The sequence below is a fragment of the Coenobita brevimanus genome, chromosome 26, assembly GCF_032717465.1.
Source record: "Coenobita brevimanus isolate Jiangsu-jjx chromosome 26, ASM3271746v2, whole genome shotgun sequence".
NCBI lineage: Eukaryota > Metazoa > Arthropoda > Malacostraca > Decapoda > Coenobitidae > Coenobita > Coenobita brevimanus.
In genome coordinates this window covers 10085063-10100000 of record NC_136979.1, presented here as the reverse complement: position 1 = coordinate 10100000, position 14938 = coordinate 10085063, and the positions used below count along the sequence as shown (strand labels likewise).

Genomic DNA, 14938 nt, shown 5'->3' with positions numbered 1-14938 from the left:
AAATAATACAAGTATATGCACCAACTTCTCAAAGCCCAGATGAAGAAATAGAAACATTCTATGATGACATCTCCCAGATTATGGAAGAAGAAAAGACAACATATACTATACTCATGGGAGACTTCAATGCAAAAGTTGGGAAGTCGAAATATGGAGACGCATGTATGGGAAAATTTGGAGTGAGAGAAAGGAATGAAAGAGGAGAAATGCTCGTAAATTTTCCTGAAATGTTTAACATGATAATAGTGAACACATTCTTCCACAAAAGAACAGGGAGAAAGTGGACCTGGAGACGCCCAAAGAATGAAATCGACTTCACTATAGCAGTTAAGAATAATGTGATCACAAATGTCACAGTTATCAACAATGTAAATATAGGTACTGATCACAGAATGGTGGGATACACAGCCAGATTCAATTTCAGAAGTGAAAGAAAGAAGATGATTAAAGATAAACAGATATGCCCAATAAAAGTAAATGAAAACAAAGCAGCCTTTCAGTTAGAAATAAGGAACAGATTTCAGACTCTAAGTAATGCTGAGTGTGACACTGATGAGCTGAATGACAAGACTAACAAAAGTGCTATAAGAATCAGCGGAGGTAGTAAGAAAACCTAATACAACCAAAGCCAAGAAATATTCAGAAAAGACACTCGAGCTTATGAAAAAACGAAAGGAAATGAAAGTAAAAACAAACAAAGAAAGACGAAATAGAATGAGCGGAATTAAATAAGCTTATCAACAAAAGACAAAGAGAAGAAAAAAGAAAGAGAAACATGGATCAAATCAAAGAAACCATCAAAAATGGAAAAAGTCTGAAACAGATCCAAAGTAAAATGGCACTAGAAAAGCAACAAATAACATCACTGAAAGAAAAAAATGGTGAAATCATTAAATGCCGAGATAAGATGGTGAACAGAGTTGAAGAATTTTACAAAGAACTGTATGCATCAAAGACAGTAGTACCAATAGCTAACTTTTCAGTTGACACAAGTGAAATACCTGAGGTAACACCAGATGAAGTAAATATTTCTCTTAAAAATATGAAAAGAGGGAAGGCTCCAGGAGAAGATGGAATAATAACAGATTTACTCTTGGATGCAGGAGTAGAAGTACAAAATAGGCTTGCTCACTTATTTACCCACTGTATCAAACAGAAGAAAATTCCCAAAACATGGTGTAATGCAATAGTTACTTTACAAAAAAGGTGACTCAGAAGATCTTAGTAACTATTGACCCATTAGCTTATTATCAGTCATTTACAAACTCTTCACTAAAGTCCTTACGAACAGAATAACAACAATTTTGGAGGAGAACCAACCTCGTGAACAGGCAGGATTCCGAAGCGGGTATTCAATCACCGATCATCTACATACAATGAACCAACTAATTAAGAAAACTTCAGAATATAATAAACCACTGTGCTCAGGTTTTGCTGATTACGAAAAGGCTCTTGATTCAGTGGAGCACATAACGATTATAAATTCACTGCAAGAACAAGGAGTGAATGAGAACATTGTAAAACTACTCGAAAACATATATAAAGAGGGAACTGCTACAGTTAAATTACATAAGGACTCGGAAAAAATTAAGACTGAGAAGGGCGTGCATCAGGGAGATACAATTACTATCTATCTATCTATTGCCAGATGCCTCAATCCCATTCTGGGTGACCACAAACAAATCGCCTCCATGTTGCCCTGTCCCCCACCATTTCACTGCCCTGCTCCCAACTCACACCCCCCTCTCTCATATACCTCTCTACCCCATCTCTCCATCTCATCCTCAGCCTCCCCCTCCCTCTCCTCTCCCCTCCACCTCACTCACATACAGTGCTCGACAAAAGTATCGAGCGCCTATGTCAGGGCGCGCAATACTCTTGGCGAAAAAAGAATCATCCTTTTTTCGGACTAAAAATTGAGCCAGAAGATTGGGCTGCTAACATGACGTCACGGCAGCCTGAGGCCTTACTGGGCGCTGGTTGCCTACCACCTCAGTTGCCTACAGGCTGCGTGAGAGAGAGGAACTCCGCCGCTCCTCCCCCTCTTCTTGCGCCATTTTTTACCTAGTGTCCCGCAGTGTTTGATCCGTGAAGAAGCGCAAAGGATACCCTACCAAGCATTGAAGGTAAATATAATACATTATTCACATGTTTTTTCAATGTTGAAAGGTTTGTTTCATAGGAGGGACACAGGGCGCTTAATACTTTTGTCGAGCACTGTACACGCTCTTCGTCAGTCTTTCACCCTCCATCCTCTCCACATGGCCAAACCACCTCAGTGTATTCCTCCTAACACTTCCTATCACATCCACATCCACATCACAATGCTCCTTTACATCCTCATTTGTCAGCCTATCTCTCCATGTGACTTCACAGGTTCCTCTTAAATAACTCATTTCCACTGCTCTCACTCTTGACTTGTGTCCTTCCAACAACGTCCAAGTTTCACTTCTATAAGGTAGAGATGGTATCACAATACCGTCATGTAGTAACTTTTTCAATTCCATGCTCACTTCCCTGTTTCTTAACACTGCTTTCAAGGAACCAGCAACCTTTCTTCCCTGCTGTACCCTTTCAAGCACTTCACCCTCCAAACCTCCATCCTTACTCATCACACTACCCAAATACTTAAATGTACTCACATTTTCCAATTCCTCACCATCCAACCACGCTGTACATTCACTGACTTCACATCTCTCAAAGACCATCACTTTATTCTTCCCTACATTCACCTTTAGATTCCGTTTCTTACACACTCTCCCAAACTCATTCACCAAGCCTTGCAGCTCCCCTTCGTCTTCACTCAACAACACAGTATCATCTGCAAACAACAGTACAGGGAGTTTCCAAACACTATCCTCTCTCACCAGGGCCACTCCAACATCCATTACCCTACCTTGTACCTCTTTTATTACCCCATCCATGTACAGATTGAACAACCATGGAGACATGACACATCCCTGTTTCAACCCAACTTTCAAAGAGAAAAATTCACTCACTTCACCATCCAGACGCACTGCAGCCTTAGCACCATCATACATACTCTTCACAGCATTCAACAACTTCTCATCTACTCCATATATTCTTAAGACTTTCCACAATCCTTGACTATCCACCCTATCATATGCTTTCTCCAAATCCATGAAAGCCACATACAACTTCTTTCCCTTCTCTAGAAACTTTTCCACTAAAGATCTAAGAATGAATATCTGATCTACAAAACCTCTTCCATTCCTAAAGCCTCCCTGTTCTCCAACTAATTCCTCTTTCTCTAACTCTGTCAATAAGTATCCTACCACAAACTTTTCCTATTATACTAAGAAGACAAATGCTCCTATGATTACAACACACTTCTTTTTCCCCTTTTCCTATGTACAAGGGAATAATTATACCTGACTTCCAATCCTCCGGGACTCTACTTTCCTCCCAGGCCAATCTGCACATCTTCCACATCCATTCTACTACTATCCCTCCCCCATGCTTCAGCATTTCACAACACACTCCATCAATTCCTGGGGCTTTCCCCAATTTAACTTTCTTCATTGTTTCCACAACTTCTATCCTACTGATTTCTTCCTTTCTTCTCACCTCCTTTCTTCTCCCAGCCATTCCCCAGCCACTTATACTTGCATTACTACCATCCTCTATGTTCAACAATTCCTTAAAGTGTTCTCTCCATCTGCTCACTTTTTCTCCCTTCTCCACTAGTAATCTACCATTTTTATCTTTCACTCCCCTGCTAACTTCACTTCCACCCTGTCTTACTCTCTTCACCTCTTTCCAGAACATTTTCTTACAGTCCCTCCACTTTACACTCAAATTCCTTCCAAATTTCTCATCCACTCTCTTCTTACTCTCTCTTACTAATCTTTTCACCTCTCTCTTTCTTTCTACATATAACTCTCTCTTCAGCCTCTCAACTTCTTCCACGCCCCTATTTCTCACCCATTCATTGTATGCTTTCTTCTTTTGTGCCACAGCCTGTCTCACCTCTTCATTCCACCAGGCTGTTTCTCCCACCCCCCTCCGTCTTCGCTTCATCCCACACACCACATCACATGCTGTACATATTTCTTCTGTGAATATCCTGCACACACCTTCCACGTCCCCCATCTGCTCCAATTCATATTTGCCTAATCGTTCCTCCACTTCTCTCTTATATTCTGCCTTTTTCTCATCCTCTTGTAACCTTTCCACTCTCCTTGCAAATATTCCTTCTTCCCGTCCTTCCCTTCTTCTATTTCTCCATCTTATTTGGATCTTGATTCTGGCCACCACCAAGTAGTGGTCAGAAAGTCTAAAATTATTTACAGCATGCCTAGAAAGTGTTACAAGCTCTCCATGTGGCTTGTAACACTGTTTTCCCCTGTTGTAGGCACTATCTCTGATTCATTTGTACAAAACAATGAGGATTTGGTAAGAAAGTTAAAATCTCTAAATGTCATGTACCCCTACAAATTAGTCAGCTTTGATGTTAAATCATTATTCACAAATGTCCCTGTTGATGATGTTTTAACTTTCCTGCCAAGCATTCTGGGTAGTAACACTGATGGTATTCCCTCTGAAAACATTATCAAGCTAATTAAATTGTGCATTGTGAACTCTTCTTTTACCTTTGAAGGTAAATCTTACACACAAAAATTTGGTATGGCCATGGGTAATCCCCTCTCCCCAGTTCTGGCAAATATTTACATGGAATACTTTAAGAATCATTTACTGACCTCCATAAAGAAGCAAAACATAGTTTGGCTCCGATATGTTGATGATATCCTGTGCTTCTGGCCTAAGTCTTCCCATTGATGAATTTCTCCTCGAATTAAATTCGTTAGTCCCATCGATTAAGTTTAATCATGAGATGGAAATGGATAATGAATTGCCATTTCTGGATGTAAAAGTTATCAGGGACCAAAATGTTTTGAAGACTAAGGTATACAGAAAACCTACAAATATTATGTCATATGTTCATTACTATTCAAACCGTCATATTAATGTAAAAAGATCTGTGTTCATATCCATGTACCTAAGAACATATAGAATTTCAGACCCAGAATTTTTAGATGATGAATACTGGATGATGAGTATTGGAAAGAAGCTAGAATATCCGCAAAGCATACTAACTCAGTGCCACAATACGGCCAAGAAACGATTCCTTGAAGGGAAAACTAATAAGCCAGATCGCCAGAACATTCAAAGAACCCTTGTCCTCCCCTTCCATGAAAATTTTCTTTATGTTGTTCACATACTGAGGAAACTCAATGTACAAGTAGTATTCAAATATGAGAACACCATAAAAAAAACTCTCATCAAGAACAGCCCTTTCAGTAATTCAGGCGTTGTTTACAAAATCCAGTGTAAGTGCTGTAACAAATTTTACATAGGACAATCTGGAAAAGATTTAGAAACTAGAATCTCACAACATAAATACAGTGTAAGGACAGCCCAACAGATTAGTGGTTTATTACAGCACAAAGCATCCAGTGATCACCATATTGACTGGACAGGCTCCAAGATTCTAGCAAGATCAAAAAGCTTAGATGAAAGAAATGTAATAGAATCTTGTCTAATTTCTGGCACATATGAAAAGAATGTAAACATGAGCTATGGTCATTTTAAGTGTGATAAATTGTTAGCTGAATTAATTTTAAAGCAGTATCCCCCAGACTAACACGTGATTGTTCTATGTCATCTCCTGGTGGTGTAGTCACACCTGTGTGGGACACACCAAGTGTTAATCCTCTAGGTCTTAAGTTAAGCAGCAATATTTATCCACTCCTCCCTCCCCCCTTCCCCCTCCCTCCCACTCCCCTTTCCTCCCTTCCTACTCCCTCCTCCTTTGTCATGTGCATTTTTAGATTCAGGTCATCCTTTGTTGTGTTCCACTCCCTGCTGCAGGTGACCATAAGTTAAGCCGCAGGTAAAAATTCAGGTCATCCATTCTTCTGTGTCCCACTACCTGCTGCGGGTGTACAAAAAAGACCTCTACCCTTTACGTTTCTGTCTCACTCTGTATGAAGATGTAATAGACGAAAGTACTCACTATCGCTCCTTTCATGTCTCCTGTGGTTAGTTTGCATATATATATATATATATATATATATACATGCAAGCATGTTGGAGCCTTTAAAAATGAAAACGAATATTTATATATATATATATATATATATATATATATATATATATATATATATATATATATATATGTATATATATATACTGTAATGTGGTAGATGGGGGCGCTCACCATCCACTCATTCAATGTAGTGCTGCTCTCAGGTGTCTGCCCTCTCCTCTCCTCCATCCTTCTTTCCTTCCATCATCTTCTGTTTGGAAGGAATGAGAGAGGGTTTTTGATTGGTGATATGAATGGTAAAGTTGGGAATGTGAAGGTGGATGGAATAGTTGGTGAGTGGGGTGTGCCTGCTGAGATAGATGAGAATGGGAGTGTGTTAGTGGACATTTGTGCTGGGAGGGGGTTGGTGACAGCCAATACCCTCTTCACGCATAAAATGATCCACAGGTATACATGGCGAGTGATGAGAAGGGTGGGTGGTGAACTGAATGAAAGGAAGGCAATGATTGATTATGTGTGTGTGGATGAAAGGATGCGAAGATGTGTAATGGAAGCAAGAGTTTATAGAGGTTGGGGGAGTGGACTTTCTGACCACTACTTGGTGGTGGCCAGAATTAGAATTCAAGTAAGATGGAGGAATAGAAGAAGGGAAAGACGAGAGGAAGGAGTAGTTGCAAGGAGAGTGGAAAAGTTACAAGAGGATGAGAAAAAGGCAGAGTATAAGAGTGAAGTGGAGGAATGATTGGGCAAATATGAATTGGAGCAGATGGGAGATGTGGAAGGTGTGTGTAGAATATTTACAGAAGAAATATGTGCAGCATGTGATGCGGTGTGTGGAAGGAAGAGAAGACGGAGGGGGGTGCAAGGAACAGCGTGGTGGAATGAAGAGGTGAAACAGGCTGTGGAACAAAAGAAGAAAGCATACAATGAATGGATGAGAAATAGGGGCGTGGAAGAAGTTGAGAGGCGGAAGAGGTAGTTATATGTAGAAAGAAAGAGGTGAAAAGATTAGTAAGAGAGAGTAAGAAGAGAGTGGATGAGGAATTTGGAAGGAATTTGAGTGTAAAGTGGAGGGACTGTAAGAAAATGTTCAGGAAAGAGGTGAAAAGAGTAAGACAGGGTGGAAGTGAAGTTAGCAGGGGAGTAAAAGATAAAAATGGTAGATTACTAGTGGAGAAGGGAGAAAAAGTGAGCAGATGGAGAGAACACTTTAAGGAATTGTTGAACATAGAGGATGGAAGTAATGCGAGTATAAGTGGCTGGGGAATAGCTGGGAGAAGGAGGGAGGTGAGAAGACAGGAAGAAATCAGTAGGATAGAAGTTGTGGAAGCAATGAAGAAAGTTAAATCGGGGAAAGCCCCAGGAATTCATGGAGTGTGTGGTGAAATGCTGAAGCATGGGGGAGAGATAGTAGTAGAATGGATGTGGAAGATGTGTAGATTGGCCAGGGAGGAAGGTAGAGTCCCAGAGGATTGGAAGTCAGGTATAATTATTCCCTTGTACAAAGGAAAAGGGGAAAAAGAAGTGTGTGGTAATCATAGAGGCATTTGTCTTCTTAGTATAATAGGAAAAGTGTATGGTAGGATACTTATTGACAGAGTTAGAGAATGAACAGAGAAATTAGTTGGAGAAGAACAGGGAGGCTTTAGGAAGGGAAGAGGTTGTGTAGATCAGATATTCATTCTTAGATCTTTAGTGGAAAAGTTTCTAGAGAAGGGAAAGAAGTTGTATGCGGCTTTCATGGATTTGGAGAAAGCATATGACAGGGTGGATAGACAAGGATTGTGGAAAGTGTTAAGAATATATGGAGTAGATGGGAAGTTGTTGAATGCTGTGAAGAGTATGTACGATGGTGCGAAGGCTGCAGTGCGTGTGGATGGTGAACTAAGTGAATTTTTCTCTTTGAAAGTTGGGTTGAAACAGGGATGTGTCATGTCTCCATGGTTGTTCAATCTGTACATGGATGGGGTAATAAAAGAGGTACAAGGTAGGGTAGTGGATGTTGGAGTGGCCCTGGTGAGAGAGGATAGTGTCTGGAAACTCTCTGTACTGTTGTTTGCAGATGATACTGTGTTGTTGAGTGAAGACGAAGGGGAGCTGCAAGGCTTGGTGGATGAGTTTGGGAGAGTGTGTAAGAAACGGAATCTAAAGGTGAATGTAGGGAAGAGTAAATTGTTGGTCTCTGAGAGAGGTGAAGTCAGTGAATGTACAGCGAGGTTGGATGGTGAGGAATTGGAAAATGTGAGTACGTTTAAGTACTTGGGTAGTGTGATGAGTAAGGATGGAGGTTTGGAGGGTGAAGTGCTTGAAAGGGTACAGCAGGGAAGAAAGGTTGCTGGTTCTTTGAAAGCAGTGATAAGAAACAGGGAAGTGAGCATGGAAGTGAAAAAGTTACTACATGACAGTATTGTGATACCAACTCTAATGTACAGAAGTGAAGCTTGGACGTTGTTGGAAGGACACAAGTCAAGAGTGAGAGCAGTGGAAATGAGTTATTTAAGAGGAGCCTGTGGAGTCACATGGAGAGACAGGCTGACGAATGAGGATATAAAGAAGCGTTGTGGTGTGGATGCTGATGTGATAGGAAGCGTTATGAGGAACACACTGAGGTGGTTTGGCCATGTGAAGAGGATGGATGGTGAAACACTGACGAAGAGAGTGTATGTGAGTGAGGTGGAGGGGGGAAGAGGGAGGGGGAGGCCGAGGATGAGATGGAGGGGTATATGAGAGAGGGGGGTGTGAGTTGGGAGCAGGGCAGTGAAATGGCGGGGGACAGGGCGACTTGGAGGCGATTTGTTTGTGGCCACCCCAAATGGGATTGAGGCGTCTGGCAATAGATAGATAGATGTTCTGTCTTTCTTTCCTTCATTCTTTCCTCGTCTTTCTGCCTACGGGTGACTTTACACTCCCTCTTCTGTCTTTCATTTCTTCATTCTTTCCTCTTCCTTCTGCCTGTGGGTGACTCTACACTGAGTGACAAGCCAAATGGTTTCCTGTACACCAGGAAACCATTTACTACGCTGGGTGGTAACCATATAACCAAATTTTGGCGCCTGGTGGTTTAGTGGGTAATTACTGTGTTCCAATCGGATTGAGCTGGTGAAGGTTTATATCCAAGGGGTGGTTGGGGTTTATTGCTCACGTAATGCCACTCAGGGATGAGTGAGGTCGGTCACTCTCATCTTAAATGTCAGGACCAACTGCCTAGCCCCGGGCTCCTACGCTCCTCATGGGGCAATGTAGGACTGGATGATGATGATGGATATATATACTGTATATACTGTGTGTGTGTGTATATATATATATATATATATATATATATATATATATATATATATGCATATACAGTAATTTGATGTTACATGCTTGTTTTGTTGGTGAATATTTATCAGCATGGACAAAAGAGGTGTCTAGGACTGGTGAGCCCAAACTCAGTTATAATTTTTCTCATGAGTTACATTATTTTTAAGATGCGCAATGTGTTTGATGCGCACTATTATGGTACCAATTACTGTTCATGCTTCTTAGAAGGTATGACTCTGCCTTAACCCGCCGTGCGCCAGCTATTTTTAGCCCTATGGGTCACCTCAGTGCCGGCCATTTTTTGACCGTTTTTTTATTGATTATAACGATAGATTTTGATGTGAAAACGATGAATTTCATAATTAAAATGCTCACCAAAGCTCGGAAATGGGTTTTATTGAGGCCAGCATACTCATATACAGGTATACCTGCTCTCTCATGCTCACCACGTAGATGAGAGAAAGCAGTTTTCTATGTAAGGTATACTCAGGTATTTATGTTAGGAAGGTATAGCAATGTTCAGTACACTTTTCTGATTACTTATTACTTCAACATCTATCACAATTAGCGTGTCTTTCTCAATGTGAATGCATTATCTTACACTTACTTGAAGATCGGTACAACCTGACTTCAATATGTACAATCCTGGCACTTACAAGAAGGTATTTACAACTTGACTTCACTATATGGTCCTTACACTTACAAGAAAATATTTACAACCTACATTTCCATGAAAATATTTACAAAATGCCTTCACTATGTACAGCACTGGGTGAGGCACACAGGCAGAGTGAGGCAGAGTGAGCATGAGGGGGAGAAGCAAGTGAGTGTATGGCCTTGACAACCTGAGAGATGGTAGAGGAACAGTTACCAAACATGCCTGCCAATTTTTACCCGCAAATCTTGAAAAATGCGGTCACAGTGAATTTTTTCATTTCAAACCATTTTAAAACAGCACTGGCACAGGCCGTGGAATTATGTCAGACCATTTTAAAACAGCACTGGCATGCAGTGGGTTAAAATGAAGTAAATGTACGGTAATCTAAAAGTCATGCTTATTGGAAAACTAGGAAACCGTTAAAATGGAAGAAAATAATCAGTGTATAAGCAAACTACACACCTTGTCATTTGTGGCTGATTGTGGCTTTTTTTTTTTTTTTTTCTTTTCTGCTGCCTGGAGTCACTCATGGCAGCCAAAAGGGTTAACAGATAATTTTCCATTATTTTACTATGGACTATTAAAGGCATAAAAGAACATTAACAAAGGTAACTTTTTATAACAGAACTTAGTGTAGTGTGCCGTATATTTATCTCCCATCTATATAAATCAGGTCCATAGCAAGACTAAAACTTCCTTAGGAAATACTTATAATAAAAATTAACCCTCCCCATGCAAACCAAGTACAGTACAGTGCATATCATGTAGGGGTTTCTTGTAGCAGGCAATGCATGTGAACATCACAGTGTCTCATTATTAGTAACTACATGTGCTTGAGTCTATACATGTCACTGCTGTGAACTAATAGGGTGTAAACACATGCTAGCATGTGTAAAGGCATCCTACATGCACAAACTTTAAATGTCCAGCATGGTTTCAAAGACTCAAGGTACCAACAGGTCATCAGATAAATTTTGTACCAGTGAGCCACCAAATTTCATTTGCTGGAGCACCCCCCCTAAGGGGTCAACTTCAGAGCTGATGGAAATGTAACCCACTGAACCCATGTAATAATGTGTCTTAAATTACTTCATGTTGTTGCTTTGGGCAAACAAACCCTAATGTTCTGTGGATGATTCCTGTACTCGTAATTTTTTTCATACTTCACAAGCACAGCCAAGAGAGAGACCTACTGGGTGCAAAGATAAATTATCATGACTCACTGCAGCCACATCGTTCCTGACTTGGTCTAGTTCAGCTGCTGCGGCCAGAGCTGAGAGTGGGTCCTTCACCTGGGGCTGACTGGCATCACCATGTGCCACCAGAGCTGCATTATCTGCTACCTCCGTCAAGGCTGTGGCCAGGGTGTCACTCGGCTGGCCTGGGGAGATTACAAGCACCTGATAGATAGGCAACACGAGGCAGCTATTAACTTAACAAGCACCTGATAGACAGGCAACATGAGGCAGCTATTAACATAACAAGCACCTGATAGAGGGGCAACACGAGGCAGCTATTAACATATACAGTATATACCTGGTGACTGGGCAATAATATTCGCATAAGTACCACTTAGAAGTTATTAGCATAAATTTACCTGGTGCATGGCCAGTACTGTACTATGCAATTATTAACATATTCATCTGGTGTCTAGCCAACAATATTCAGATGGGCAATATTAGCTCGTTATTAACACATATTTTCCTCGTGTCTGGTCAATAAAGAGTATGTCTCTGACCTTGAGTACTCAATGATCTACAAACATGTTGAGTATTAATAAATAGTGAGTTAAAATAAGCTGCTGCTCTCTCTTGTTGAATGGCACTGAGATTAAATGAGTTACAGTTTTAAACAACATGTGGCTCTCTATTGTGATATGCAACCCAATGAACATTAACATACAGTGATCCCTTGGTTACTGTGCACTTGGTTATAGCAATTGTCATTACTGCTGCTAGGTAAATATCAGAACTCCTGCCATTATCAAGCATTTCAGGGCTAAAAAACTTCATTATAATGCACCTCAGCTGGTTTCTGTAGACACTGATGATGCAAAATCTGTGGTTTCTGATGGCTTTGAGGGACTTGAAATGAGGATCTACTCATGGAGCTAATTCCAGGTGGTGAAGACCATTAATTCTCAACCCCTTAGCCTCAAAACCCAACCTCAGGCCCATATCGGGTCTCTATATGTTATGTGTTTCGATCTGATTGTGCCCTTTCCATCATTTTCTATTCACCTAACCATGCCTATGTGTGTTTCTGATACTTAACATAACAGTATGAATGTATTTAGTGGTTATAATTTACAGTAAAAGGGAAAATTTGGGTTTACAGTGGGGTGCTCGGTATCAATTAGGATAAATCACACAGGTTCTATGCATCTATTATCGAGCAATTTCGTTATCATGCACTTGGCGCAGTACCAATTATATGCAATAACCAAAGGATCACTGTATATCAGTATGTTATTGCTAACATTCAGTAATAATCACTGGAAGAAAAAAAAAAATTTCCAGTGCTACATATAACAAGGTATGGCAATGATGTAATGGTTATCTGATATATGTGGTACAAGCACACACTGTGTTCAGTGGTTTATGAATAGCAATCTCTGCATTACAGACGTACAGTACAGTGCTGAAGTACAGTACTAGATGTGGGAGCTTCTGTGTCCTTCCATAATGCCCTTAATGTGGTGTGAGATGGTGATTTTGTGCAGTATGCTGTGTTGTCCTCAATATTATGGCTTCACCACTGTTCCTACATCAATGGGACTGGAAAACCTCATTCCCAAAAACTGTTATTGAGAAAGTGAGAGACAAGGCTACCCCTTGATATGCATTCACATCCAAAAAATATTGGCAATAACCTTTTTTTTTTACTCCACATTCATGTCCCATCAACAACTCTTGCACTAAACACCATATGTCACTGTACCACATTTCTTTCATCATAAATTATAATGAACTATTTTGGCAAACTGGTTATAGTTGTTCAACAATTTCCCAGACAATGGATAATTAGTACAATATTTTACATTGGCTCGTGAAATGAATTTATCCAGAGGTGGGAAACTCTAAGCAGGTAAAGAATTAATGACCAAAACATGATGTCCCTGGTCCAGAAGAATGCTGACTACTACATAGTACTTGTAAAAAAATGCATGTGCCATGCTTCAGTACTGTAATGCTAATCAAGTCTCAAGATGCCTTAACCTCCTAGGTACATACTTGGAATTTCCAATGGCTAAATAGAAAAATAATTCCTTAACCTCCCCTAGGCGCTAGGAATTTCTATCTATCTATCTACTGCCAGACGCCTTGATCCCGTAAGGGGTGGCTACACACAAATCGCCTCCATGTCGCCCTGTCCCCTGCCATTTCACTGCCCTGCTCCCAGCTTACACCACCCTTTCTCAAATACCTCTCCTCTCCATCCCTCCATCTCATCCTTGGCCTCCCCCTCCCTCTCCTCCCCCCCTCCACCTTACTCACATACACTCTCCTACAGTAGTTAGTTTCTATCCTCACCACATGGTCAAACCACCTCAGTGTACTTCTCTTAATGCTTTCTACCACACCCACATCCACATTGCAATGCTCTTTCATTTCCTCATTTGTTAGTCTCTCCCCATGTAACTCCACATGCTTCTCTCAAAACATAAGGAATTTACAATAATTAACAATATGATATGGTTTATCCCCCTCTCCCCCCCCTCAAAAAAAAAAGACTCCACCACCAGCACTAAGACACTTAGGGAGGGACAGGTGATATTTTAATATAAAATGAAATATAAAATTGGGTAAGAGCACTTGATACATGAAAGTTGATGGATAAAATATGGTAATGTGTATCTCGTTTCACTGTCAACCATTCTGGAGTGTGAACTGATGCTCCACTGTAGGCTACTGAGCAAATCATCGTATATGATGGGAGAAATAGGGTTATGTGGGCAATAATGGGCTATACTCTGCACATTAAAGTTCATTCTGTGATATACGGTTAAGTACAGAAATCATTATTTTACTTTCAGACATTCTGAAGCGAGAGCAAAAGCTCCACTGTGGGCTACTGAGCAAATCAGCATGTAGGAGGACAGAACTGGGGTTACATGGACAATGACAAGCAAAGTTCAGCACACAGGAGCTCACTTTGTGATATACAGGAAAGGTCTGGCACAATGATGTGGACCACATTGCTCAGCTCTGAAGTCTGGTAGGTGGTGGTCGTCCATGCCCCGGCTGCTGCTGCTGCTGCACCCAGACCCTCCTCTCCTCCCTCACTCTCACCCTCCATCTTCTAGCCTCCTGTACCAAGGAATAACCGTAATAAGTACTGGTAACTACTCTCAAGGTGATTTTTAAAATAAAAAATAGAATACAGTATCATTTTCTGCATGGATGTGTACACTTACCTCAGAGAACAATTCCTTATCATTCTAGGAATTTTGATGGTGTCATGTGGCAGTGCTGTAGTGCTAGTATATATGACAGCATAAAGTGTTCAGTGATACAATTATTGTAGCCCTGGGAGTCTGCTATATGTATGCAATAAATATGGAGAGAGAGAGAGAGAGAGAGAGAGAGAGAGAGAGAGAGAGAGAGAGAGAGGAAACTGTGTTTTACAACATGCATCCTGAGTGTACTGATTACAAAAAAAAAAAAAAAAAAAAAAAAAAAAAAAAAAAAAAGGGAGGGTGGAGTGGAGGGCCACTGCTAAATGGGGTTTAATGTGTCCTGTTTCATGAAAATCATGATATTTTATGAGTCATAATGGTGCACTTTAAAACATACAAGTACACAGACTGAAAAAAGGGCACACAGAATCCCTATGCATGATTACCATATACAGTCTGTAATTACAGTTTATAGAATGGACCTTGTTGGAGGGACAGAAGTCAATAG

The 14938-nt window shown here is 40.6% G+C and overlaps 1 protein-coding gene across 1 annotated transcript in view; it reads right to left on the bottom strand.

Moving 5' to 3' along the window:
- The window catches only part of LOC145394183 (uncharacterized), a 272780-nt gene that overhangs the window by 253639 nt on the left and 4203 nt on the right, over window positions 1-14938 (bottom strand). Inside the window, exons 2-3 of the mRNA XM_080268165.1 lie at window positions 14186-14341; window positions 11255-11412 (exon numbers count right to left, since the gene is read on the bottom strand). Of these exons, the coding sequence (XP_080124291.1) occupies window positions 11255-11412; window positions 14186-14330 (303 nt within the window). The 5' untranslated portion in view covers window positions 14331-14341. The remainder of the gene's footprint in view (window positions 1-11254; window positions 11413-14185; window positions 14342-14938) is intronic.